Consider the following 27,007-nt stretch of genomic DNA (forward strand, 5'->3'; position numbering starts at 1 on the left):
GGGTGAGTACCGCGTTCAGGGGGACTGACCCTTCGCATTATAAAACCTTTAAAAGAAAAAGTCGACAACAACGCAGATTTATGTTTTTTAGAACGATATTTCGGCAGGCCAATACCTGCCTTCTTCAGGTTATAAATGAGTTACAATGGCATGTTATAGCTAGTATATGTACAAAGTTCATTGATGATTAACTAACAAAAGGTAAAAATAGTAATTGAGTGACAAAGTACAAAGTTCATTGATGATTAACTAACAAAAGGTAAAAATAGTAATTTAGTGACTTATGGAAGATGGTAAATAGGGTGGTGTGGATTACTAAGTAGCTAAACGGTTTCTTCACGCCGGTTGAGGCCACCGGGTTCAAGAGTGCCAGCGCGAGCTATCAATGTGGCTTCTCTTGCTTTGCGGATGGAGTCGCGGTTATTTCTTAATTTTTCAATAGGTATTAGCTCTATGTCAGAAGCGGAGTGGTTGGGTTTTAGGAAGTGTTCAGCGGCGTGGGTTGGTATGGATCGAGATTGAGAGTCTACAGTTCTGCGGTGGTCATTAAAGCGTTCTTTTAATTTGCGTTTAGTTTCCCCAATATATTGAAGGTTACAGCGGTTACATTGAATCATATAAATCACGTTTTTAGTATTGCAGGTTATGTGGGAGGTTATAGGTCGTGTTTCACCTGTTGAGAAAAATGTGTAGCTTGTAAGGCCATCGGTTCTAATATAGGGGCAGGTTAGGCAGTTTTTTCCGCAACGGAAAGCACCGGGAGGTTGGTTGGTGGGAGAGCGGTCGGAAGGTAGCTTGGCTTTAACGAGGATGTCGCGGAGGTTAGGTGAGCGGCGAAAGGCGACAAGAGGGGGCTCAGTGAAAACCTTATGGCATCGCTTAGACGAGAGTAGAAGGTTGTAGTTTCTACGGATTATGTTGTTGATGTAAGGTAGTGTAGGGTTATAGGTAGTGACAAAGGGGATGCGACGGGAGTTTTTGTGGTTGTTATTATTAGGGCGTAGGGCGTCAATGCGGGAAATGTTAGCAACGCGTAGGATTTGTCTCTTGAGAAAAGCGGGTTTATAGCCACGCTTGAGGAGGTAGTTGGTGAGTTCATTGCAGTGGTTATTAAAGCTTTCTTCTGTAGAACAAATGCGGCGAATACGGAGGGCGAGGCTATAGGGGATGGCCTTTTTGGTGTGATGAGGATGGCAAGATGAAAAAAGAAGGTGTTGGTGTTTGTCAGTAGGTTTGGAGTAGAGGTCAGTTTCGATTTTACTAAAACCCGCTTTTCTCAAGAGACAAATCCTACGCGTTGCTAACATTTCCCGCATTGACGCCCTACGCCCTAATAATAACAACCACAAAAACTCCCGTCGCATCCCCTTTGTCACTACCTATAACCCTACACTACCTTACATCAACAACATAATCCGTAGAAACTACAACCTTCTACTCTCGTCTAAGCGATGCCATAAGGTTTTCACTGAGCCCCCTCTTGTCGCCTTTCGCCGCTCACCTAACCTCCGCGACATCCTCGTTAAAGCCAAGCTACCTTCCGACCGCTCTCCCACCAACCAACCTCCCGGTGCTTTCCGTTGCGGAAAAAACTGCCTAACCTGCCCCTATATTAGAACCGATGGCCTTACAAGCTACACATTTTTCTCAACAGGTGAAACACGACCTATAACCTCCCACATAACCTGCAATACTAAAAACGTGATTTATATGATTCAATGTAACCGCTGTAACCTTCAATATATTGGGGAAACTAAACGCAAATTAAAAGAACGCTTTAATGACCACCGCAGAACTGTAGACTCTCAATCTCGATCCATACCAACCCACGCCGCTGAACACTTCCTAAAACCCAACCACTCCGCTTCTGACATAGAGCTAATACCTATTGAAAAAATAAGAAATAACCGCGACTCCATCCGCAAAGCAAGAGAAGCCACATTGATAGCTCGCGCTGGCACTCTTGAACCCGGTGGCCTCAACCGGCGTGAAGAAACCGTTTAGCTACTTAGTAATCCACACCACCCTATTTACCATCTTCCAAAAGTCACTAAATTACTATTTTTACCTTTTGTTAGTTAATCATCAATGAACTTTGTACTTTGTCACTCAATTACTATTTTTACCTTTTGTTAGTTAATCATCAATGAACTTTGTACATATACTAGCTATAACATGCCATTGTAACTCATTTATAACCTGAAGAAGGCAGGTATTGGCCTGCCGAAATATCGTTCTAAAAAACATAAATCTGCGTTGTTGTCGACTTTTTCTTTTAAAGGTTTTATTAATTAATCAACTGTCGACGCAGACCACAAGGTCCGACGCACACCAGCAGATAGAGGCTGTCCGGTGGTTTCTTCCTACGTTTTTGTATTATCCACAGGCAGCCCAAACAGAAATCTCGTTACCAGGGTGAGTACCGCGTTCAGGGGGACTGACCCTTCGAATCCAAACGAAAAAAAAGAGAGAGAGAGAGAGAGAACTCACTTTGATTAAAATTAAATTGGAATTGGAAATAATTGAATAAAGAAAAGTTAGCTTACGCCGGACAAAAGCCTGGTTGTCTGCCGCTGTTGAACGCTCGTAAGGGGCGGATTTTGAAAAAAATATCCTGCAAGCTACATTTTAAAGAAAAAAAATGCATACAAAGCAAATGAGCAGAAAAAAATTCATGCACAAGTTTAAGAAAAAAATGTTGCAAAGCCATTGTGTGCAAAGATTAACTCTATGAAATAAAATCAAAATTCTGTGATAACTTTGATGTTTTTACTCTATAAAACGTTTTCCTCTATATTTTTGATATGTGTATTTTGTATTTTTCCTCACCATATTCTTGAAAGCTTCTATTGGTTGAGACTCGCCCTTTCCACTATCAACCCTATGTTGAAACTTATAAGTTGTGTGGTCTCCTACTATCAGATGGAACTAGTTCCCAATGGTTTTATTCTAGAAATTACATTCTGACACTCTGCTGAAGATTTTTCAATGATGATTGCTATAATGCCCTTTGCAATCATTTTTGAAAAAAAAAAATACCAAAAAGTTTACTTGTGCAACAGAAGTCACAAATTTTTAATATCATTTTTATTTATTTGTTGTTTAATTAAGACTTAATAAAACAACAAATAAATAAATAAAAAGGTTTAATAGATCAATATATAAACTGTAACATCATATTGTATATAAATAGATAAAATAGATAAATCTTTCATAATTAATTTGATGGACTTCTCCAAAATAAAATATAATGTGAATGAGGAAACTAAAATGGTTGTCTCCTTTTTGTGTTCACATGTAGGCAGAGATACCAACCATCGATTAAAATTCAGGAGATGGGATCTATATAAATGCTTACCACCTAAAGTTGTCCTTGTTTTGTGGAATATTTCAACAGAACCTTAAAAACATTCTAACAAATATGGGAGATTTCAAAGAAGCTTCTCTTTTTTTTTGCTATTTTATCTGACTCAATATGCAAGGTAAGAGCTTGATAGCCAAGACTCGTTTGGCTTTGACACGAAGGTCTTACCATGTATAATCCCAATACCTAGTGAGTTTATTAAATTATAATTTCAATCTATTCGAAGGTCAAAAAGAATGAAACACAACGTATGGAGTTCTATATTAGAGATATAGGACAAGAAAAGAAAAAAAAACAATGCCGATTAGAAAAAAATGCTGCAAAAAGACGTGGGCTTCAAGAAAAAAAAAATATCCTGCATAGCGGTACATGGGAAAATAAAATCCTGCACATCCGATGGGCAAAAAAAATTCTTGCAGACATAAAATCACCCACCCCTCAAAAGTCAAATGGTCCGCCCCTAAGATGTTCGAGCTCAAGTGAGCAGCGAATAGACACACAGTTCATGTAAGACCTCATGAGCATTAGATCATACAAAAAAAGAATTTTGCGCAATACAAGTATTAGGATTATTATTAGCGGAGCCCCCACGTTGAGCCCCATACCTAAGAAATAATGGTATACAAGAAAAATATAGTATAACAAATATTGGTAACCCAGGGGCAATCAATTTCCCCATATTCTGGTATTATACAGGTGTCACGGCGTTTCATAGGATCAGGCTATTTCTAGACGCGCCGATTAGCCAATCAGATGACAGGGCGAAAAAATTGACTTTGTCTCAAGAAATCCAAAATGGCGGCCGAGAAGGGAGAAAACGACGCTTGCTTTTCAAAGTCTTCCTACTACATTGTCATATGCCTCCTAATTTCTGAACCCTTTTAGCCACAAAGAAAGAAACATTTTCTTACTAGCCTTGGACTATTTATTTCTGCAGATGTGGACTCAAACTTTGTTACGAGGACATTTTTTCTTGCTCTTGCAAGGCAATAAATTCGGAAAAAAGTGATCATTTGTTTCGATCTCGAAATTCACTCACTGAAAGGCCATATTATCATTCATAAGGTGTTTGATACTGCTAGTTAACTAACAATAGTGTAAGAAGTAAAATACGGAAGTTTATGTCTTGTTTTTTTGTCACACTACTACATAATAAGCATAACACAAGGAATCGACTCAGTGAGATTGGATAATATCCATGTTTTGGCAAAGCAACACATGGCACAGAAATGATATGTAGAATTTGCTGAAGCACCCGTGCAAACGAAGGAAATTTCATTGCCATCTTGCCCTTTTAGCAATACAGCTTGAAGTATTGCTAGATATGTGACCTACCAAGAACACTGGGTCAGTTATAGCTACAATACGGGGAATCTAAGAAGGACAGAAGGGAGATATGGCAAATTGCCGAGGTCGAACAAGACAGGAGTGCGAGTACCAAGGTTGCTGTCTACATATGAATGTCAAATTAAATCATTCTAAAAATGATGGATTGCTGTCGAGAACTGTACAGCTTATTTGACAAATTTTCGAAACGACACAGCTTCTTGGAGATAGTCATTCAAGCCGTCTTCTCGGCCATTACCCCTCCCCCCTTTTTTGAAATCCTAGATCCGCCCCTGCCCTACAGCAGAACATACACCATCCTCACAAACCCAGGGGAATTCACATCTAGTTTCACTCGAGAAAAATAACCCCTGGGGAAGTGTAAGAAACGATCTTGGTCAAAAAGCCGTCGCGTCAGAAACGCGGCCCTTCTTTGTTAAACATGTTAAAAGCTGTCGTCCATCCAATTGTTTTTTTTAATCTAAAACGTTACTATATTATTTCAAATTCCTTCAAACGCCTTTGATAAAATTGTACTTTAGTTGTATTCTTTAAATGTCCTTTCAGTACAGTTTGCACATTTGATTATCCTTCCATGCTAGGCTTGAGAGTTTATCACTGTCGAAGTGATCGTTAAATGATTAATATGAGATGCACCTGTGTGCTAGTTTGTTGTCTCAAACTTTGTCACGTTGCCCTAAAACATATAGGAATAACAAGTACCTCCGGCTTAGCTCCCTTTTTTCTTAACAGTGCAGTCTTTAAGAACAATCTTTAAGAGACAAGAGGAAAAATGAAACGGACATGCCCGACATTGTTTTTTGTTTGTGTTTTTATCTAAAGCACGAGACGTTATTATATTATTTCAAATATCCTTTAAATGTCTTTGACAGGATTTTATTCTCACTGTGTTCTTCCTTTTCACAAATACTATCACACACGATCTCACCGTTTCAGCCAAGCAAGTAGACGATATAACGGAGCAAAGGAAGCAAATGCACTTCTCACAAAATGAAAACAGACCACTCCCCTGTTTCTTATGGATGGAGATTTAACTGTTCTAAATACGCAAGAGAAAGTTTTGAAAAGTACAGTGTCTGTCATTGATTCTGCCGTAAAGATTTAATAAAGACGAACATTTGGCAGAGTCTAGTACCTTTTTTTGATGAACCATAATCAATACTCTGGTTAACGAACAAAAACGTTTTGGTATTTTGATTGATTTGCCATCAAAGGGACGTGTTAGCCACGCCTTAGTTATTGTTTACAACAAAAATTGGACGACAAATTATATGAAGAAATCTCTAACAGCCTACACTAAAATCTTATGCCTTTTTTAACTAAATTCGATAATAAAAAATATCACAACAGCTTCTCCAAACCAGCCGATAGAAATGGTTTCTTTGTCGCATTTGGAGCTAAGCAGTATCAAAAAATGATAATGCATAAGTACCTTGTTGATTCCGGCGGCTACATATGATCTAAAATTAACTAACAACCAAGCAATTTCAGGTTATCGCAAGGTAGGTTCTCAGACAGTTGGTTAGGTAGCTGTCATTCAGCAGGTGTAACGCTTTCACGCCAGGCTTGAGACTTGATCAAAAGTGGCTATCTAAGTGATCTTTAAATAATCATGTGATACACCTGTGTTTTTGTCTCAAACTTTGTCAAAAGGCCCCAAAACAGATAGAAATAAGTGCCTCCGGCGTAGCTCTCTACGCAAGTACCTTGATGATTCCGGCGGCTACAAATGATCTAATAATAACTAACAACAAAGGAATTTCTGGTTATCGCAAAGTAGGTTTTCAGACAGTTGAAAGGTAGCTGTCATCCAGCAGGTGCAACGTTAAACCTCACCTGCTGGCTTCCACTGTTAGTGGCTGAAGTGCGGTGAGGTTTTAGAAAGACGTTTAAGTGATATGTGGTCGGGTAGGGCTCAAATCTCTCAAATATCTTTTTCTAGAACTATAATATAAGAAATCTTGCTCGCACTTCTCCTTTAAATGTCCTTTCAATAAAATTTGCAAATTTGCAAAAGTGGCTATCGAAGTAACTTTAAATAATTATGTGCTACACCTGTGTCTTTGTTTCAAACTTTGTCGAGTGGCCCAAAAAACAAATAGAAATAACAAGTACCTTCGGCCTCCTTTTTTTCTTATCAGTGCAGTCTTTAGGAACAGTCTTTTAGATAAGGGTACAGACATCCAAAATAAAATAGATGGTATGCAGGTGAGGTTCCAGACAAAAGTATACCAGGGCAACGGAAATAAAACAAAGAGCAAAAATGGAGCGGACATACCGGATTGTTTTTGAGTAATTCACGAGATGTTATTATATTATTTCAAATGTCCTTTAAAAGTCTTTGATAAAATTTTTTTGTGTTCTTCCTTTTCACAAATACTATCACACGCGATCTCCCCGTTTATGACGAAGCAGGTAGAACCTGTCGATACAGCGGTACAAAGGAAGCACGACACACGTGCACACTTCACAAAATGCCAACAGACCACACCCCTGTTTCCAACGGACCATATGATGCCAATTAATCATTAAGTATAGTCAAAATGCAGTCATCCCAGTAATAACAGGTAGAAAACGTCGCATTTTAGCCAATAAGGGACCGAAATAACGGTACAAAGGAGCCCCCACTTTAATTTTATCTCATAGCTGCTCTAACCATTGAGAAGTGCAGGTAAGTTTAAGGACAAAATACTTCTCAAGACTGAAGTACTACTTATAATAATATATTTTAAGAGACAGGTTTTCATATGATAATCAACTCTCTTCCCTTTTAGGTTTTGCTTTAGATTTCCTTAGCAGCGCAATGCAAAAGCAAAAAGTTACCCGTTAGCTATTACTACAATTTTATACAAATTTATACAAAACGAACAAGTAAACAAACGAGCAATCAAGAAAAAGGCGGGCCTAATACAAAAAAATCACTAAAATATAACACTAAGTTAATACAACATAAGCGCACAGGTTATACTGTTTACAAGAAAAATGTCTTTGTGCAATTATAGGGTAGTAAACTATTGTTTAGCGTGAGTTTTCACTTGAATGAGAAACTAGTTTGCAGGTTAACCATACAAAGCATAATTGATTAGAATGAGCGTATAAACCTTAGTTCAAATCCTTTTGATAACTGTCTTCTAAACGATTTAAACTAAAATATATATATGAAAATATGTAAGCTATGAATGGGGCGGATTAGGGAAGCATCAAACCTCTTGGGATGCGCCAATTATAATAAACTAATGCACACTTCTTGATTTATAGGTTTACGATGGAAGCTACGTATTTCCTTCGTTTGATCCTGGCAGCTATTGTACTGTTAAAAACATCTCAAGCAGCGACATTCAGTTTTGGGAAAGGTCAGTAACCAGGTCGACTATTTGATAGGTTGTGGATCTATGAATATTATTTTATTTATTCACCAAGTTTAGCGGAGCTCCCACGCGGAGCCCCATACCTTAGAAGTTTTGGTGACGCAATGTCTGTCCGTCTGTCCATCATTTAGAACAAAAATATCCATATCTCATGAACGAAACATCATGACAACCAATCTTGGTATGTGTCATGTTGGTGTCAAGGGGGTGCTCCAATATGGTCACGTGATTGTGACGTCATCAATGTAGAAAGAAACATTGTATAACAACTAAACTTGCTGGGTGTCATGTATGTGTCAAGGGCAATGCCAAGATATGGTCACGTGATGCGTGACGTCATCGATGACGTCACTAAAAGTAAAACTACCCTGACGCCGAAACATCGCATGACAGCTAAACTTGTTCTGTTGAGGGAAGGGGGTTTAACAAATTGGGCGCGTGATTTGTGAAATCGTTGAAATCGTCAAAAACAAAAATATAGTAATAATATATATAATAATTTCTTAAATTATTAAGCGAAAATGAAGCAAAGATTTGGTCGTTTGGAGCTCCGCTTTTAGGCAATGCCTAAATCTATATATTACCTCGCTCGTTCGGCTTTCGCGACAATGTGTACTTGGTCCATTCAAAATGTTAGAAGCATTTATAGACGCTATTTCAAAGCTCTTTTTACAAAGTTTAATACCCAACACATTTTGATAAAAAACCGTAAGGTTTATCCCTTACCAAGATGATACTGTTTTGCTTTTTTCAAGGGTGTTATGGACGTGTCATTATTTAGCGGGGGATGGTTCCTTGTTTTTTTTACATGTCTAAAGGGAGGGTCCTATCTTTTTATCAAATATTTCGTGAGGAATATTTTTTTGCTCCATCACATAAACCTCAACAGGAACCTATTAATCTGCACAGTACTGTCTCGTATATTTTTCATATTAAAATTCTATTCTTTTAATAGAATGGAAGTACGCATGGTCATTGCAACTGATCCTGTGTCTCCTTAGGAACCTTTGAATGTTCTACCTGTTCAGTCTTTAAAACATAGTTTCTAAAGATATGAAACGTTAGCATTGCTTATAACACGGTTTGTTCAACAGGGCACTCATAACGGAAAAGTAGTAAAAATCCACTCGTATACTACCTTCGTTATTCTGTGCCAAAATATTCGATAAGGCGACCATTTTACTGTTCAAAACTCCGGTATTCAATACTCGCTGTCCATCACCGGATAGATAGCAAGTAACGAATCAAACAAATCACAGAATTTGTGAAAGTATGCGACTGGGTTTTAGTGAATCTGAATAGGCCTTTAACTTGCCATTGTTGGTCTTTTAAAAAAAATCTCTGCAATTAACATGTATTATACTTAGCATATATATTCTAAAACTCATCGTCAGATAAATGCTGTAGAAGGGCTATACAGTTGAATTTATTCCAAAATGGTCCAATTTCATCCGGTGACTCTCATGAGTCGCTTCAATGACCGAGGGTGAGGTGACTATTTTCATCACCTAAATGCCCGTGCGTTCAAGAAAAGAATGAGAGAGGAGTCAAGAAGGAACCTGAAAGATGAAGAATGTTTGAAAAAGCATGACGACTATGACTTGGTACACCTATATAGAGAGGGCAAGCTCAAGAAGCTAAAGGTGTCGGTCCTTGATCTACACATAGAAAATGAAAAGCTCAACTGCTAGAAGGGGATGTTGAAGGGCAATCACGTCGATGCTGTCACGGAATCCCAGTCTCAACTGAAGATAATGGAAGGAGCAAAGGGAGAAGATTCCGCTCAACTCCATGACCTGAAGAAACACGGCGTCACAGGAAAAGGAGAAGTAAGGAAAAACCAGGGGGATAGGAAACCCATGCAAAAAGCACAGTGTTTAAATAGATATGGCCTAAACCACAGCGAAAAAGAAGAATGCATAGCCATAGGAAAAACATGTTCCAAATGTAAGAAGCAAAATCACTTTGGTAGAGTATGCAGATCAACTTCAAAGGAAGTGCTATTGAACAAGAGGTACTGTTTAGTACACTAGACAGTATCCAAGGAAGAAGAAGGAGAAAACACCCTGTTCAAGTTTTTGTTGACATTGAGATGGGGGGAAGACAAAAGAAAGTCAAGTTTAAACTAGACACTAGGGCTCAAGTTAACGTAATGCCCAGAAGCATCTCATTTCTTTGGGATAAACCACACCCCTAAAAAAGCCTAATTCAAAGTTATTTCCCTACATCGGTAAACCATCAGAGGTTGAAGGAAAATGCTACTTAAGTTGCAAACACAAGGGGTCAAAAAAACAATTAGAATTTCATGTGGTTAAACCCGAAGCACCAGTGGAGCTCATGTCCACAACTGAAGCTAATAGAGCTTGTTCTGTTAGTGGGCAACAGAACATTCCCAAGCAAACCCAAATTTGACGGTGATTTAGAACAATACTAACTACTTACTAACCGAGAGTGAAGTCATACCGGGAAATATCAAACTGAGGCTTTGGCGTATCGACCGAGGCTTTGTATTTCTTGACTATCGGTGGCTGCTCGTCATCTTATTGTTTTTCTTTTTGTCAAAATTTTCCTCTTCATTCTCTTCAGGATAATAAAACTCCGGCTCAGAGTGCTCGTCCTTTCCCATTATCAACTTTAAGACCTTTTTTTGGTGGCTTTGGTATTTTGGTCGACTTTGTTTTAGCGAAATTCGTGGAACCGAACAAAACAACACTAAAAAGCTCACAAAATGTCCCGCTCCGGATACGGAAAAAGACGGCCCGCCAATCAACCATTTCTGTTTCTTCTGGGTGTTAGAATTCGCTACCCGAATGTTCGCTGTTGCTCATTTTGCATTTTGAAGGTGGAAAAAAACAGAAGATTGTGAATTTTTTTTCGTAGGGCAACACGGAATTGCGTAATGCCCTCAGAGACGGGCAATACGGGAATGTCACCAAATTAGCCAATCACAGCGCGCGTACTATCGTAGCCATATAATAAAGAGATGTATAAGTTTGAGTCCAGATGTAAACCCAGTTGTCCATGCACCTCGCAAAGTAGCAATCTGGTCACCTGTGAGATAATCGCATAGCAGTAATAGGTTATAGTGGAGAGTCCGGCTTCTACCCTTGCCATCTTCTGGTTTAACCTCGTAAACGGGACTCGATTCTCCCTTTCGACTCACAACAACGAATACCTGATCCTCAAAATATGAGCGTAGTTTCCCTGGACCACCTCGCCCATAGAGCAGATAGAAGGGTGAGAATCCCGTGGAATCATTTCGAGTGCAATTATACGCATGCACGACTTTGTTAAGACTATCTTTCCATTTGGACTTCTGGTTCTCCGGCAATGTCCGTAACATAGCTAGAAGAGTCTGATTACATTTCTCCACTTGCCCTTTTTCCCTGGGGATGATAGGGTGTTGTTCTGGAGTGGGCTACCTCACCCAACTTCTCGAGATGTTTGTGTAGGGCATTTTCGAACTCCCTCTTGGTCATGGTGATTTCGCAGCGGGAAGCCAAACCTAATGATGTAGTCATTGTATAGTTTTTCTGCCACTGTAAGAACTGATTTGTTTCTCGTGGCGTACGCTTGGGCGAATCGAGTAAAATAGTCTACAACCACGAGTACATATTCATACCCACGCCTACTACACTCTAGATGCACAACGTTCAAGGACACTAGTTCGAATTGAGCCATCGTCTGGATGCTCTGCATGGGTGCACGCTGGGTATGCTTGGGTAGTTTTTGCTTAATACATCGACAATCAGAGGTAACATGGTGTTCAATGTCCTGTTGCATATGAGGCCAAAAGAACCTATCCCTAACTAATTGCAGTACCCTCTCAGCACCGAGGTGTCCCATCTCCTCATGTAATTCTTTAAACACGACAGGGTGAAGTTTCCGGAGGAGGACAAGTTGAAGACGCAACCCAAGTCGTCGACGTAGGATGTCATCCTTAGCTAGTTTTAACTTTTTCCAGTGACGTAACAGGGCCTTTGTGGCCGCAGTTTACTTCTGTCGTTCCTTTACACATGGTGCAGACTTGCTAAGCATGAAATGAATCACCTTACCAATTGTCGTGTCCTCACGCTGCAGTCTCGCAATGTCCTCATTCGACCATGCTTGCGCGCCTAACGTGACATCATCGTCGGGAGAATTCTTCAGGCGTCTTAACATTGAGATCATTGGAATATCATCACCATGTGCTTGGGACTTTACAAAATCAACAGAGGCTATGATGTCATCCTGGCAAATGGTCTTATCACATTCCTCCATATACTTCATATACGTCTGCGTCTCCATTTGCCTTTCCGGTTCGGTACTTAATAACAAAGTTATAGTCGGCTAACTCTGACACCCAACGACGTCCTGTTGCATTCAACTTTGCTGTGGTAAGGACGTAGGTTAAGGGGTTATTGTCTGTATAGACGGTGAATTTAGGGGCGTAAAACAAATAATCCCTAAACTTGTGATAGCCCATTTGAGCGCTAAAAATTCTAGTTTTCCAGAATGCAGGTGGTAATTGCGCTCTGCTTGGGTCAACGACCCGTGACCCGTAACCAGTTACCTCAGGGTTCCGTTCTGGCGTTGGTATCATAAGATAATACAGCCCCCAGTCCCCGCTCCGAAGCGTCTGTGTGGAGAATAAATGGTTGTTTGTAATCGGGATAAGCCATTACGGGAGGTGTTGTGATGATACCAATGAGTGTTCCGACTATACGCTGGTGATCCTCGGACCAAGACACTGGCTGTCGTAAAAACGACTTCCTCGACCTGTGCGCCTTACGACTCTTAAACGCAGATGATTTGGTAGCTCCCCCAGGCTCTTTTAATAGGTAGTAAATGGGCGCTGCGATTGTTGCAAAGTTATGTACATATCTACGGAAATTATTAAACAGTCCCATAAGCCTGCGGACATCACCCACTGCCCTAGGTGGTAAATTCTTTAAATCTGTAACCGCCTTGATACTTTCCTGATCCATCCGATAACCCTCTCCCGATACAATGTGACCCAGGAACGCCACTTCTCTCTGGAAAACCTTACATTTACTTGGTTTAGGTTTGATTCCATGCTCTCAAAGTCTTTGTAGTACTTTCCTCAGATCACTCACATGTTCATCAAATGTTTTACTGAATACAATGACATCGTCCAAGTATGGGCAATCCTGAATATATCTTTGGAAGGCGGCGGGGGCCTGGGAAAGGCCCATGGGGATTCAAACCCACTCATATAGGCCCCAGAGAGTCACGAAGGCAGTTAACGGTCGGCTTTCTTTTTTCCCATGAAACCCTGATAATATGATCGCCCTTGTTCTAACACTGAAAACCACCTATTCCCCCCTATGGTGTCCAGTAAGTTCTGAATCCTTGGAATTGGGAAGCCGTCCATCCCTTATTTATCAAATCCTCGATATAACCTTTGACTTCAGCACACAACGGCCGGCTGATTGAAACATATGTTTTCTGGACCGGGGTTCTATCAATTATGGTTAAATTTAACTCTAGGTCTTCGATGCAACCAACAAGCACCCGACATACGGGATGTCACCGCCATTTGCAGCTGATACATTTAAGTTCCTGTCTTCACCCAGTAGTGTCCTGATATCTTGGAAGCCTGTATCCAAACCGTTCTCCCTTATCCATAACCTGGATAAAATTGAGATTTGTGCCCCCATATCCCAGAGGGCCTCGGTGCTAATCCCATTAAGCATTGGTACATTTTTGTGAGACCTGTAAGATGTATAAGGGAGATGATAAAATACTGTTTGTGCCGCTAGTAACGAGGACGATAGGTCACAGGTTAACAGGTGTGAGGGTGTGTGATAAGGAAGGACATTTCATTTTTTTACCTATTGCTTGGGGGGTGTCCTAGTTTTGTGTTTGTGTGTCTAAGGTAAGGGGCGTACTTTTTTTAAAGTATTTTGAAAAAAATCAGAGCCCCCCGTTTAATAATAACACGTTCCTTATCATTGCAGCCGTTAACAGGTCATTTTAGATTAGAACTTTTGCCTTCACAAATTCTGAGAAACCTTTCAGTGTAGGCTCCCTGTCACCATTGATCACCCTGAATTACTTAGTTTGTATCCTCTATCCCGCAAGTTCGTAGCACAGTCCAAGTTGTTACATGACCCAATAACAGTTCTCAATCAGACAGTGTAAGCAATGCAGCATGATAATCAGACTTGATTGTTGGACCTTCGTTAACAGTCATCAACTAAGACATCAATTAAGCTACGTAGCTATGTAAACGATTTGTAATATATCAAAAATCGGAAAAGTTTTGCTTTTAGTGACGTCATCGATGACGTCACAAATTACGTGACCATATTTTTGCATCCCCCTTGACACAAACATGACACCTGCCAATTTTGGTATTATAACAATGCTTCTTGCAAGAGATATGCATGTTTTTGCTTTAAATCACGTTTCTTGCTTTAAGTGACGTCATCGGTGACGTCATACAACACGTGACCATATTGTTGTATCCCCCTTGACACCTACACGGCACCTACCGAGTTTGGTCGTTATACAATGTTTCTTTCACGAGATATGAATGTGTTATATTTTGACTTCAGCATATTTTGCTTCTAGCGACGTCATTGATGACGTCACAATCATGTGACTATATTGGTGCACCCCCATTGACACATACATGACACATACCAACTTTGGTTGTCATATGATGTTTCGCGTAGGAGATATGAATATAGATATGACCACAGGTAGCCCAGGCAATGGTTGTTTGTTCGTAGCTCGGAATTCGGCTGTTCTGAGAGGGGACGAGTAAAGCGTTTTTTGTGTGAAATGTTGTCAATAAAATTGCCTTAAAACTAAGAAGATAACTTGTTGTTGTCAAATTCACGTGGAATTTATGACTTCTCTCCCCCTACTAAGGAAAGAAACAAGGTTGGAGGCGCCATTTTCGGTAGCACTCAAATACCGTCGAAATTCGAGAGGAAAAAACAACAAACTAAATATTTTTATCTCGCAGACCTATGCCAGGATACACTTACATTCGATATGTGGCAAAACATCCGAGCTAAACTATTTTCCCTGGCCGCTAGCCGTATTTTGAAACGAGAAAGTAGCCACAAGCATCCTTGACCGACGCCGTTGGACGATTAGTTACGCTTCAACGCGCTGGGAAGGAGCACAGGTAGCCCATGCAATGGTTGCTTGTTCGTAGCTCGGAATTCGGCTGTTCTGAAAGGGGACGAGTAAAGCGTTTTTGTGAAATGTTGTCAATAAAATTAAGGCATGTTCTAAGTTTTAAGGCAATTTTATTTACAAAGTTCCACAAAAAATGACGTCACAAATCACGTGACCACAATTTTGCACCTCCCTTGACACATACATGACACCAGCCAAGTTTGGTTGTCATACGATGCTTTTTGGAGACGGACGGACGGACATCGCGTCACGAAAACTCGAGTCGATGGGTTACCAATATTTGGTACCATATTTGTTTTGTATACCACTTTTTCTTAGGTATGGGGCTCCGCTATAATAATGCATTAAAAGGTACTTAATAAGACTTACTTAATTATTAGGCATAATTGTTTGATGATAATAGTCTTCCTCTTGCTATGATTTGATTTATCTAGCGGAAGTTCTAAAAGAACATATATTTTTCAGGTGGTTTTGCTGCAGCTATTCAGTACGTCTCAGAGCAAGGAAAATGCTTTGGCGTGACGGACACGTTGAACCCCACACTCACATTGACATCTGACTGTGATAAGCTATACCGACTGCTGCCGAGTGGAAAACTCATGGACGAAGACTCTAGCCCCCCTGTGTGTGTGGCTGGTAGGCAGACAGATGAATGGAAATTGAAGTATTATCCCTGTGAAGACATCCAGAATGGGGTCTTCAATTACTGTGGACACACTGAATACTTGCTTAAGGAAGAAGACTCAGATCGAACCGTTGGCTACACTGTGGATCCTACCGACAGCTCGCGTAAAGTTCTCGCGCTAGTGGGGAATCAATGTCAAGCTATGCATCGAGTAGTACACCGATTTATTGGTGAGTAGTGATAATGGTTGTTGACGACTCTTTTAAAAACCACTGCTGTGCGTCTAGTAAACCTGGCTCGATGACGTTATGATGACCACGGTATACTCACTACAGATTTGTTCAAAATCTGTACAAATTATCTAAAGGGGCAATATCATCAGTTTACTTCCGGTGGATTACTTAACAATCGGTCCGATTGAAACTTTGCCGCGGCTATAGTAGGGAGAGCCCCGGGTATGGGGGGGGTGTCTTCAGGGTAAAAGTCTTCAGGGTAAAAGTGATAGGGATGCTCATCGGGAAATTAAAAATATACTCCTAAAAATACCTGAACACCAAAAATCGTTCCCCTAAAACATACCCTAGAAGCAAAAATTATCCCTTAAAAATACCAAAACGCAGATTTAAGTGTACCATTGTATAAAAAAGTCTCGAATAACACTTATTTTAAAAGTGTTTTGTTGGAAAGATTAAATAATCTTGAAAACGTTGGCTCATAGCGCTTCTTTATGCGAGCCACTTAAAATACCTTTTCTAGTAGAAAAGCCTAAGATACTCCTTAAAAAATACGATTTTGACTCCTAAAAAATACGACGAGCATCCCTATCAAGTCGACATGGAAAGAAACCCTCCCCAACCCACCACCCCTCCCCTCATTTTTAGCTCGCTAGTCCACATACATGGGAAAAAAAAGTTTAGAACGATGAGTTTAACACAAGGGTGACAGTTACTCCGTTCACGCACAGTGCGTGAACGCACAATGCGTATCACATGAAGGTCGCCTCGACTGCGCATGCGGAACATAGATTGAAGAAGGTAAATCGTTACAAGTTTATTCACATCGCATTAGTGGCGCGAGAGGTAAAAACATTACATATGACTTGAGCATGTTCTAAAATAGCGCGCGCTATAAGTAAAAAAGAACTTGATTCTTGTCATCATCATCGTCGTCGTCATATTCATTATCATCATCGATGATGATGGTGAAGATATTAAAAATAATGATAATGATGATGATTATTATTATTATCAGATGTGTTGACGTTTAGTTTTTTTTATTAAGTTATGTTGTTTCTTATACCAATCTTCAGCTCCAGGAGAAACATATGTCAACCAACTGTATATCAACATGATGAAAGCAGACGCTTTCGCCCAAAAGTGCAGTGAAATCAAAAGAAGAGTTTGTACACGGGCAGAAGTGTGCCCAAACGGGCCTCGTGAGCAGAGTCTTGTCACTACCAAACAAGAATTTGAAACCCCAATGTTCATCTACGATGGTCGTTCGATATCGCCAACTACGTGCGAGGTAGTAGAAACAAAAGATAGTTTCTACGGCATGTGTTGTCCAGAGAAGTTCCCGACCCCCAAATCATACGCTAAAGAAGGTACAACAGAATGAATTACAGTTAAGACTTAGAAGAAGAGAGGGAAGTAGGGTGAAGGGGAAGAAGGACAAGAAAGAGAAGGGGGAGACGGAGTATTTTCAGTTCCAATTATTTTATTTGGCACCTTTCATCTCTGACTCACAGGCGATGCTCCAAATACATTCATATTGAAAAATAAAATTAAAAATTGGTTTTCAATTCGTATCCTATTTACAATAAATTTTCTATCATCGTACTTTGTAGCGATGTCATTATAATTCTCATTACAAAGCACTTTCCCTTATTTTTGTTGCTTCCCAAACAAATTGAGCTTATTCTTTTTTGGTTGCACTCTCCCGTTTCAAACTAATCACCTTCAAAAATGCTATGGCAGGAGGCATAGCTTTTAGATTCTGTTAGATTCTATTCTGGAGTGGGAAGTGGTTAGGGAGGGGGATGGGTAAAGAGGTGAGGGCAAGGAACGGAAGGAGAGAAGTATGAAGAGACGAAAAAAGTTAAAGGACAAAGGAGACGAAGATCACAGGAAAGGATTGTAAGAAGAAAGAAGGGGAGAGAGGGAAATCATGGAGAAGGAAATGAGTACGAATACATAAAAAAGGAGAAGCAGATCAAGGGGGGGGGAACAAAGGGAGAAGAAACTTACGGCTTTTTCTAGTTTCGAATACCACGGTATCTGAAGAAGTGCAGGTGAAGCCGTGAAAACTGAAGCACTTACCTCAATTTATCCGACAATAACAAGTAAAACTTAGAAAACTTTGATTTATCCTAACAAAACCGAATATCTTTGATCACTATTTTAATTCTTAGAACCTCAAGGCTACTGTGACAAAACACAAATTAACACAAGGTTGAAAAAGTATGTTGAACGTCTGTGTCAAACACAGTAGTTGCGCTGACGTTTCGAAAGTTAACCCTTCGGCGTTAGCCCTTACGGTGACTAAAAAACGTTTTTCCATAGGTGTTGGAATCATAATTCACCAGAGCGGGAAGTGTATAAACGTGATAAACGGGCTTGTCAAGTTGAAGGATCAATGTTCTGGTTCGAGTGCAGCCTTGCAATGGGCCTCAGACGGTTCTCTAAGACTTCTGGATGATTCAAATTGTCTCAAGCAGGAAGACATTGGCTCCGAATCAAAACTTGTCAGCCATGACTGCAGTGGTGACCAGGCACTGTATGTATCACTTAAACGACCAACGAAAAGGCTACCAAAAATACAAAAATTTAGCGGTCACTTACTACGCCTGTCCAAAGACTGTAGGATAGTGAGAGCTTCGGTCACAGCAACTAATTTCATTTCAGTATGGAAGTAAATGACATTAGACTAATATCACCAAATCACCAGAAAAGCTATCCGATTCTGATCTTTCATCTTCCAGATGAGAGTTTTGTTGTGGCCAAATATCAAGCAGATAGCATTGATTTCTTCAACGTTGAAAATTTGCTTAGTTCCTACCACCGAGTGTCTATCTCACTATGGTTTGCTCTTTCATTTAGGTTCCAGTTTACAAAGAACAATTACCTTCAGGACTTGAAAACCAGTCGATGCTTGGTCCCTGACGCCGAGTCAGATGATGGAAAAATAAATCCAGCTGAGAACACAGAGCTCATGTTGAGGGACGAGTGTACGTCTGTTGGGTCCTTCTTCAAATTTCAAGGTAAATAAAAGAGTTCAGCTAACTCAGGCGCCCCTAGGGGTGGGCGCAGGTGGTACACACAATACCTTTCGGCCGCCCAAAGGCAGTCTTTTCTAATTATCACCACGTCATATATTTTTTTCTTAAGGACTCTCGCGGGTAATTGTTTTCAAAAATTCGTTCAAATTGAACCCGCTTAGTAGTCCCTTCAAAGCGTTTTTTTTATTGCGATCGATCTGATCGGTTGCGAATATAATCACCAATGCCTCTAGTTTGCAAAGTCATAAATTAATATTAGATATTAGTAATCGTCGAGGCGCAATGCGCGTGCAAATGAAATTGCAGTTTAGGGGGATTTAAAGAAATGTAGAGTGAGTTTGAAATTGGCATTTGATTTGTTCCGATATTTCAAAGGAATCGATTCGGTGGACCGCTTGTCATATAAGACATCAAGCTGGACTGACTTTATATACTGTATCTTAATAATATCTAATAGGAACAGCAGCATGTAAAGCACGGTCCCCAATAAAGTTGCCTGCCCTAATGCTAGACCTTTCAACATGCTCTTATTTGAAGATCTAAGAAAGTAACTAGACTGCCTCGACTTTATCAGGTCGCTGAGGTAAGCGGGAGCGATAGCATGTAACCCTTTGAATGTAATGAGAGCTATTTTAAATGTAATCCTAAACTTAACAGGTTGCCAGTGGAGATCTATGATAACTGGAGTAATATAAGAGTAGCGTAGAGTGTTTAATATTAATCTTGCTGCTGCATTTTGAGCGCGCTGAAGTCTGTCGATATGGACTGCAGGCAAGCCATATAAAAGCGAATTACAATAGCCAGTTTACCCATCATTCTTGGGGTACACCAAATGATAAACTGAATCTGTCAGGTTGTTTTCCATAAAAATAAACACGTTGTGCCCGATTACTCAGATATGATGTAAGTCATGTTAGTGCATGCAACGCCAAATGTGTCAAATGCCGCGCTAAAGTCTAGTAGCACCAAAAGGGTCACGTGATGGCTGTTCATGTTGATCAGGGTGTCGTTTTCAATCTTTAAAATATGATTTCCTATAAGCAGATTGTAGGTCAGGAAGGAGAACATTTTCCGTGATAAAACACGAGCTGATAAAACACCGCCCTCCATGGAAGTAAACTGCAAATTACTGACTGAACGTAGATTGTTATTTCCAGTGTCCTTAGCACCGTTTTAAAGTAAGGGGGTTACAGCGGCTTCCTATCAGTCAACAGGGGAATGACCAGTAGACAGAGATGAGTTTACCATATTATTACAGGGAGTAGAACTTCGAGGGAGTCGTAGACCAGACAAGTCGGCATAGGATCTAGGATGCACGTTTTTTTCGCCGACCCGCTTATCAAGTCGTTCACATCAGATTTACTCAAGGTGTTAAAATGAGTGGAGTTCTATTTTCGCTTGACCATGGCCTTTTCGGGGTCCGGGGGGCAAGCTCCACGTCTTGTAAGGAGAGACAAATAGCGTCTACGTCAGCGCGGATGGTATATAACTTGCGTACGTCTTTTAATGACGTCATCGATGACGTCGCAAATCACGTGACCACAGTTTTGCATCCCCCATGACACATACATGATACCTGCTAAGTTTGGTTGTCATACGATGTTTTCTTGGGACGGACGAACGGACATCGCGTTAGGTATGGGGCTCTGCTCACGCGGCGCTCCGCTACTGCGAAATGGCTTTTTCGCCAACTAAATATATACTTATTTCTTTCTTTTATTGGTAAACAAGTCTGTGAAAGCAATCTGCTTTTAGTCATCTTATTATCATTTATTCATGGTCTCCGACGTGCATCACACAAATGGTGTTATACATAATCATTAGCCTTGCCGCGTTCCTCAGGGGCGCTGCCGACACCGGAGGTGTAGAACTTCCTTTAGTCCGCCAGTATTAACCAGTATTATTCACTACATGCACAAGAGTTTGATTCGATTTTATTTGTTGTGTTTGATCCACGGTAAGAGCTTTAATATAAGGAATTTGATAAATCAATTTATCTAACAAATGTACAAAGATTGCAAAATCATGACTAAAATTTATCATAACTTACGTCTGATGTCTCTGTTTGCCAATCGCTTTTTAATGCGCGATGGAGCTAAAAAATCTATTTTCTTTTCGAGGAAGGAATAATGCATCTCTAAATAACGATAAAAAGACGATTGTGTTTTAAAATCTATGCAATAAAAACTACGGCAAGTATCCGAATTCTTTTTTAGATTTGATTTTCCGCGCGCTCGATGGAAGGTTTGTTTACACATCTTCCGAAATTGTCTAGAATAAGATTTCTCCTCTACTATGATATTTTTGGAGATAGACTTATTACTGTATACTTTTAGTGTGTTTTTCTTGAGAGACACGGAGGTCTGAAGGTCATTAGTCATTTTTGCTGCTGGAAATAAATTATTTTTCTGCTTCTGTGAAATCTTGAAAATGGCGCCTTTGAGAATGTGATCCTCTCGCTTACAAAAACGCGTGAGTTTAAACTTCTCTATCCGGTATAATCTTAAAATAAAAACCATTTTGCACACCTCCTCTCCGGCAATGTATGGAAATGGCGTGGTTTCGGAGTTTTCTAGCTTAACCGTTTTTTCGTAAAAGGTGGCGCACGGTCCATTCCTTGGAGTACTATATATAGTATAGATATGGCAGTTGCATTGACTAAGAATCAAAGGGACGCGTAAAGGCTGAAAGGCATCATGGGGGTGTAACAGCAAGAGAAATGAAAAAAAAAATCATGAAAATACATAGCCCCATCAAACCATATCCAATCACTATCCTATCGCCCGTGGTCTAATCGATGTGTACCCTACTATCCACAGTGCTTGAGGGGCTGATAAAGAATGTTGGCAATGGTCAATGTGTTGCTGCGGTAACAGTAGAAGGCAGTCAAGATATGCAGCTGACACTCCAGGAGGACTGTGACCTAGGCCTCTACAAAGTCATCATGCCTAAACAAAAATCAACAGTTCAGTTCATGGTCAGCGGTAAATGCCTGTCAGCGGACGTCGAAAATAGTGTAAGAACCATTCCGATAAAACAATGATACATCTGTTACAGTATGACGCGCGCTTCCCTGTTGAGACTGGGCTATTTTGAGCTGTCTGTGACTGGGGGGAGGGGAAGGGGGGGGGGGTACCTAAAAGACCGTATACTTAGAACCGCTTAGGCTATGACCATCAAACTTACAGACAATGATCCCCAGCATCACGCCCTATTTTGGGTGTGGTAGAATAAATAATGACGTCACAATGACGTCTTAATTACGAGTTCTAGCTATTCTTTCAATATATATATAAATATCAGATATCAAGTTGAAATCATCTTGCATCATTCAGATATGTCAAAATCGACACTTGCACGGCTTTGCAATGCAAAAAGGCCATGAAAAAATTTATAATCAATTGTGATCAAGGCATCAAAATGTCCGCAGGTAAATTTTAGGAAAAGTCACCAAGTTAAGCCTCTTAGCTACTATGGTTCAGGTTAGCAAATTAGCGCTTGGGGATAACAGTTTTGATTGACACAAATTTTAAAGTGTGAAGATTTCGTCGTGTTTGGATGCACACAGAAATTCTTTGCTATGCTAGTTGGCTAAGCTCGTCGATCAGATAGCGCGATTCTCGCATTCTTATTTGTCTAATTTACAAAGTTGTCGAAGGTGGCCACAGTAGCCCAAGTTCCAAAGACGCCGTTGGAGCCACGACTATGTTAATCATTCGAAACGTATATTTTCGTTAGCTTTAAAATCTTACGAAAAATTACTAATTAATATGAAGAAAACGCTAACGTTTTGGTGGTATGGTAGCTAGAAAGCTTTCCAATTCTTTGATTTGTAATGCTTTGTCTTATACTGTAATGGTGGACTTTCAGCAGGTTACATTGAATGACTGTCCAGCAACGGTAGATGCAGACGACCCAGCGTGTTTCAGTTACAAAGGCAGCAAGTTAAGACCATGTAGTGATGACAGCAAGTGCATCGTGGTCAGCGGTACCACTCTCGGCGTCAGTACTTCATGTGGACAGCCTGACTCATCTTTCCACATTGTAGGTAAGTGTCAACACGTAAAAGTAACAAAACAGGCTTTACGAAATTCCGATATATATATATATATATATATATATATGAGTGGGCAACCACGAAACAGACCTGTAGGGAAACCTATGTAGTTTGTATTTTTCTCAAACTAACACTATATATATATATATATTTCGGAATTTCGTAAAGCCTAAACCAATATGAAATACCTTTTTTTTCCAGATGTGCAAACCAAATGCGATACCGAACAATGCAAATGCAGTGAAGGCTTTCAGGGAAAGGGCACAGCTTGCCTCCCGATTAATCCATGTCATGAAGCAAACCAAGGTGGCTGTGAAGGTAGGGCCATTTGCGTGTACACTGGCCCTGGAAAAAGCATTTGTAAGTGCCCACCTGGTTACAAGCTAGACGAGAGCCAGGCGCGATGCACATTGTGCCCAGATGGTAACTGTTTTGTGGGTTGTGATTTCTACAATAGCGAAGAACTCAAGACCGCATTAAGTGAACAGGACTCTATAGTACTTCGGTTTGCATATTTGAAGACCTCGGCTCTAGCAGACTACGTCCAAAAGACCGGCAAACCCCAAAATGTTGTGGTTTATACCCAGCACCTTGTTATTGAAGGGTTTGTGGAGGTCAAGCGCCAAACTAAACTCGCAATTTTTGCGAGGGAAGTAACTAAAGTAGATGGTGCACAAATTGAGCTTTTCGCGCTTGATCCCGGTAATATCCCAGGGTTCGGGACCTCTTATCGGAGGTCCATTGCCAAGGTTGAAGGGGGCGAATTCAAGTGCGAGGACTCGTACTTTCCGCCAAGTAGGGACACTGTGACATCAGGTGCTACTTTAACTATCTACCAAGGTAACAGCGGTTCTCCATTCACTTGCTCTGCAAACTACAACAACATCGCTCTTGTTACACTAGAAACTCTTGAAAAAAAAAAGGTTTTGAAACATGCTTTAGATGTGGAGTTCCTTCATCTAAGCTTAGCTTGCGCCAAGGTGATGGCCCAAGATAGAGATATCTACCTTACGAAGGACGGCAAACATTCTCTAATTGCAAGCCAGCCAATGCAGATAATCGAGTATGTAAAGGAGCAAGTTGAGTTTGTCCGTGATGTACCAGAGCTGACAGAGCAAGAGATCTCTGATTTGAATGGTGTTGGCATTGCAGCGTCTGACGTGCGAGAGAGGTTACTTGCACGCGCACAGGGACTTACATTTGTACCATACCTGTCACTGAAGGCATATGAAAAACTTCTAGTTTTACTCAAAGATGACGCAAAGCTAGCGATAGACCAATATGAGAGATACCGAAAAACCTCAGAGGACCTGAAACACAGAATTGATGCAACGACGTCCATGACACACATCATGACAGCAATTGTTCGCTCAAATGATTTTAATATTGAGGCAATGAAACGCGAACTTGACAAAACAATAAAAGACCAAAAGCTTCTAAAAGATAAGTTGAAGGAAGCAGAAGTTGCTCTAGAGGCAGCCAGGAAAGTATTTGAGAAAGAGGTGGAGGTCTACAAGCAGAAAATGATAGTAAACGCCGTCTTTTCCATACTTGGAGCAATCACAGGGGCGCTGTCAGGGGGGTTTAATACCGTCGCTGCTATTGGAGAAGTTGCAGAAGACATGACAAAGTTTGCTCGGATCATAATCAAGATAGGAGCAATAATGGAAACGATTGGGTCAGTTGCAGCTCTTGCAGAAAGTTTTAAAGATTTCCATTACGACCAAAAACCGTACATCACTACAAATGCTGAAGGTTACTACAAAGAGAGGAAAATTGTAGATGCGAATGATGAGAGCTTTGCCGTCGCGGTGAAAGATTGGGACGTCATGGTTGCAGAAGCAGAGGGTGCACTTGCGATTGGAACTGCGGCAAATGAAATTGGGGGCACTGGGTCGTACCTTGCTGCTTTGAGGACTGTTGCCATCTGGGGCAAGGCTGTGCATGAAAAATCAATTGCGATGAAATCCCTCGTAAACAAGTTAAGTAGTTTGACTGCACTTCAGAAAGAACAGGACGCGGCGAAAGGAAAAATAGGACAAGCAATCGCCGAATCGGAAAACTTGGGTAGAGTCAATGGAGAACTTCTTGTTCAAATGGGTCTTCAAAAGGAACGTCTTAGGTTTGCCATGGTGGATACATTGATGACATTTTGTGATTCCTACTTTTATAACTGGATGGCCGAGTGTCCTGTTCAACCAACCTTGTCTGATGATCTGTTTTCATTGCACAGCAAAGTGAATGAAGGTCTGAGCGCAGTCGTCATCGCCGTAGAAAGCTTTGCGCCGTTCACTGCACAGCAATTTGAAGCGACCAAAGTGATCAGTAACACACCCGTGTGCAACAAAGGGGATGGGAAAGAACACTATCCAAAACCAGATGTTATCCCGACACTGACCCAATGCCAGCCGATTGATAAACTAAAAGAAACTGGTACTTTGCTGTATAATCTAGAGCGTGACGACGAGGACGTGTTGAAAGGATACGAGCGAGTGCACGTCGAAGAGTTGGAGGTCTACCTTGAAGGCGCTACAATCGACGAAGGAAAGCCCATCACCATCTTCATCTCCTTCAGCGGATACATGAACGACGTTTTCAAGGGCAAAGATTACCATTTCGTTACGCCACCAAGAATCATCGTATTCTCCTACTTACCCGGGGATAACCCTAAAATTGTACAGCCCGGCAGAGTCGCTGATAAATTTGAGGAGTATTATGACGGAATTTCAGCTATGACGTTATGGTCTATTACAGTGCCAAGAAATGAAAATCACAGCAGTTTGAATGTTGCAGGCGTCACCAACGTTGTTATGAAGTTTAAGGGAAGTCGTGTACATAAAGGAGAAGGGGAGGTAATGACTGTCTCCGAGGGAAAGAAGAAGTCGAAGAAGAAGAGAAAGGCAAAGGGAAAGAAAAGAAAGGAAAGGGGAAAGAAGAAAGGGACAAGAAGAATGGAAGAAAGAAAAATTGGATTCAGTCGTCCTTTGAGATACGGTGGAGAGAGAATGATGAAGATAAGTGGCTAAAATGCAGGATACATTGGAAAATGAAAAAGTATATCAAAATACCAAATTCGTTAATTACTAATAATCTAAGTAAAAAGCTTAATGAAGCATGCATGGCAAGTATATAATATATAGGTATATCAGGGATCGCTTTTCGAAATAAAATGTCTTGGTATTCGGAATTTGTTGACAAGTGGCATCATAACCTACCCAGACAAACTATCACACTAAAAAAATATTATGAAATAGAGCTTTCGCAACTCTTCCATAAATGTGTTATCCACAAGCAGCAGCTTTTAACCTCTTCAAACCTGGCATCTGCAAAAGTAACAGAAGCCTTAGCCAAACCCAAAGAGTGATGCAAGGTCAACGCCGCCTCGCTTTCAAACAAGGGCCTCACTTTCTCAGCGAATAGAACAATAAATAGGAATTAAACGTCAAATAACATTTCTGCGAGCGACACCCTTTATGATATTCAAATGTATTTATGTCAAGCATAAGCAGCAAAGTAAAATGAAATAAAAGAATATTAAAACAAGATAAAGGAAGTGATAATAAGGGAGAAGGGAGGTGAACAAAAAGGGGTGTGTGTTTGTAGTGTATCAGTACAGGATGGACAAGATTCCAACACTTTCTCTAATACACTTTACAATCCAACATGGCGATCGCGAGGTCTCTGATTTGAACGGGCTACTAAAGCACTACATACCTTCGAAACGAAAGCCACTAATATCTATCTGGTCAATTGACCACTAACTGTTCAAGTTTTTATAATGAAAATAGTCTGAATGAAAGTTTGGTTTTGGTTC

At 40.5% G+C, this 27,007-nt stretch overlaps 1 protein-coding gene across 3 annotated transcripts; it reads left to right on the top strand.

Annotated features, from left to right (window-relative positions):
* Positions 1-564: 564 nt before the first annotated feature.
* On the top strand, positions 565-26,736 carry LOC5507041. Of its 3 annotated transcripts, none has more exons than XM_048720657.1 (10): positions 565-1,244; positions 2,282-2,415; positions 7,970-8,064; positions 15,700-16,089; positions 17,169-17,462; positions 18,421-18,634; positions 18,958-19,118; positions 21,956-22,152; positions 23,007-23,184; positions 23,395-26,736. In XM_048720657.1, the coding sequence occupies exons 3-10, from the start codon at positions 7,977-7,979 to the stop codon at positions 26,217-26,219; spliced, it is 4,347 nt and encodes a 1,448-aa protein (XP_048576614.1). In that variant the 5' UTR covers positions 565-1,244; positions 2,282-2,415; positions 7,970-7,976; the 3' UTR covers positions 26,220-26,736. The 3 variants fall into 3 exon arrangements, with proteins under 3 accessions (XP_048576614.1, XP_048576616.1, XP_048576615.1); XM_048720659.1 differs by having other exon boundaries at positions 23,010-23,184; XM_048720658.1 differs by lacking the exons at positions 565-1,244; positions 2,282-2,415 and adding an exon at positions 7,314-7,382.
* Positions 26,737-27,007: the final 271 nt, after the last annotated feature.

This window comes from Nematostella vectensis, chromosome 13 (assembly GCF_932526225.1).
Source record: "Nematostella vectensis chromosome 13, jaNemVect1.1, whole genome shotgun sequence".
Taxonomy (NCBI): Eukaryota; Metazoa; Cnidaria; class Anthozoa; order Actiniaria; family Edwardsiidae; genus Nematostella; species Nematostella vectensis.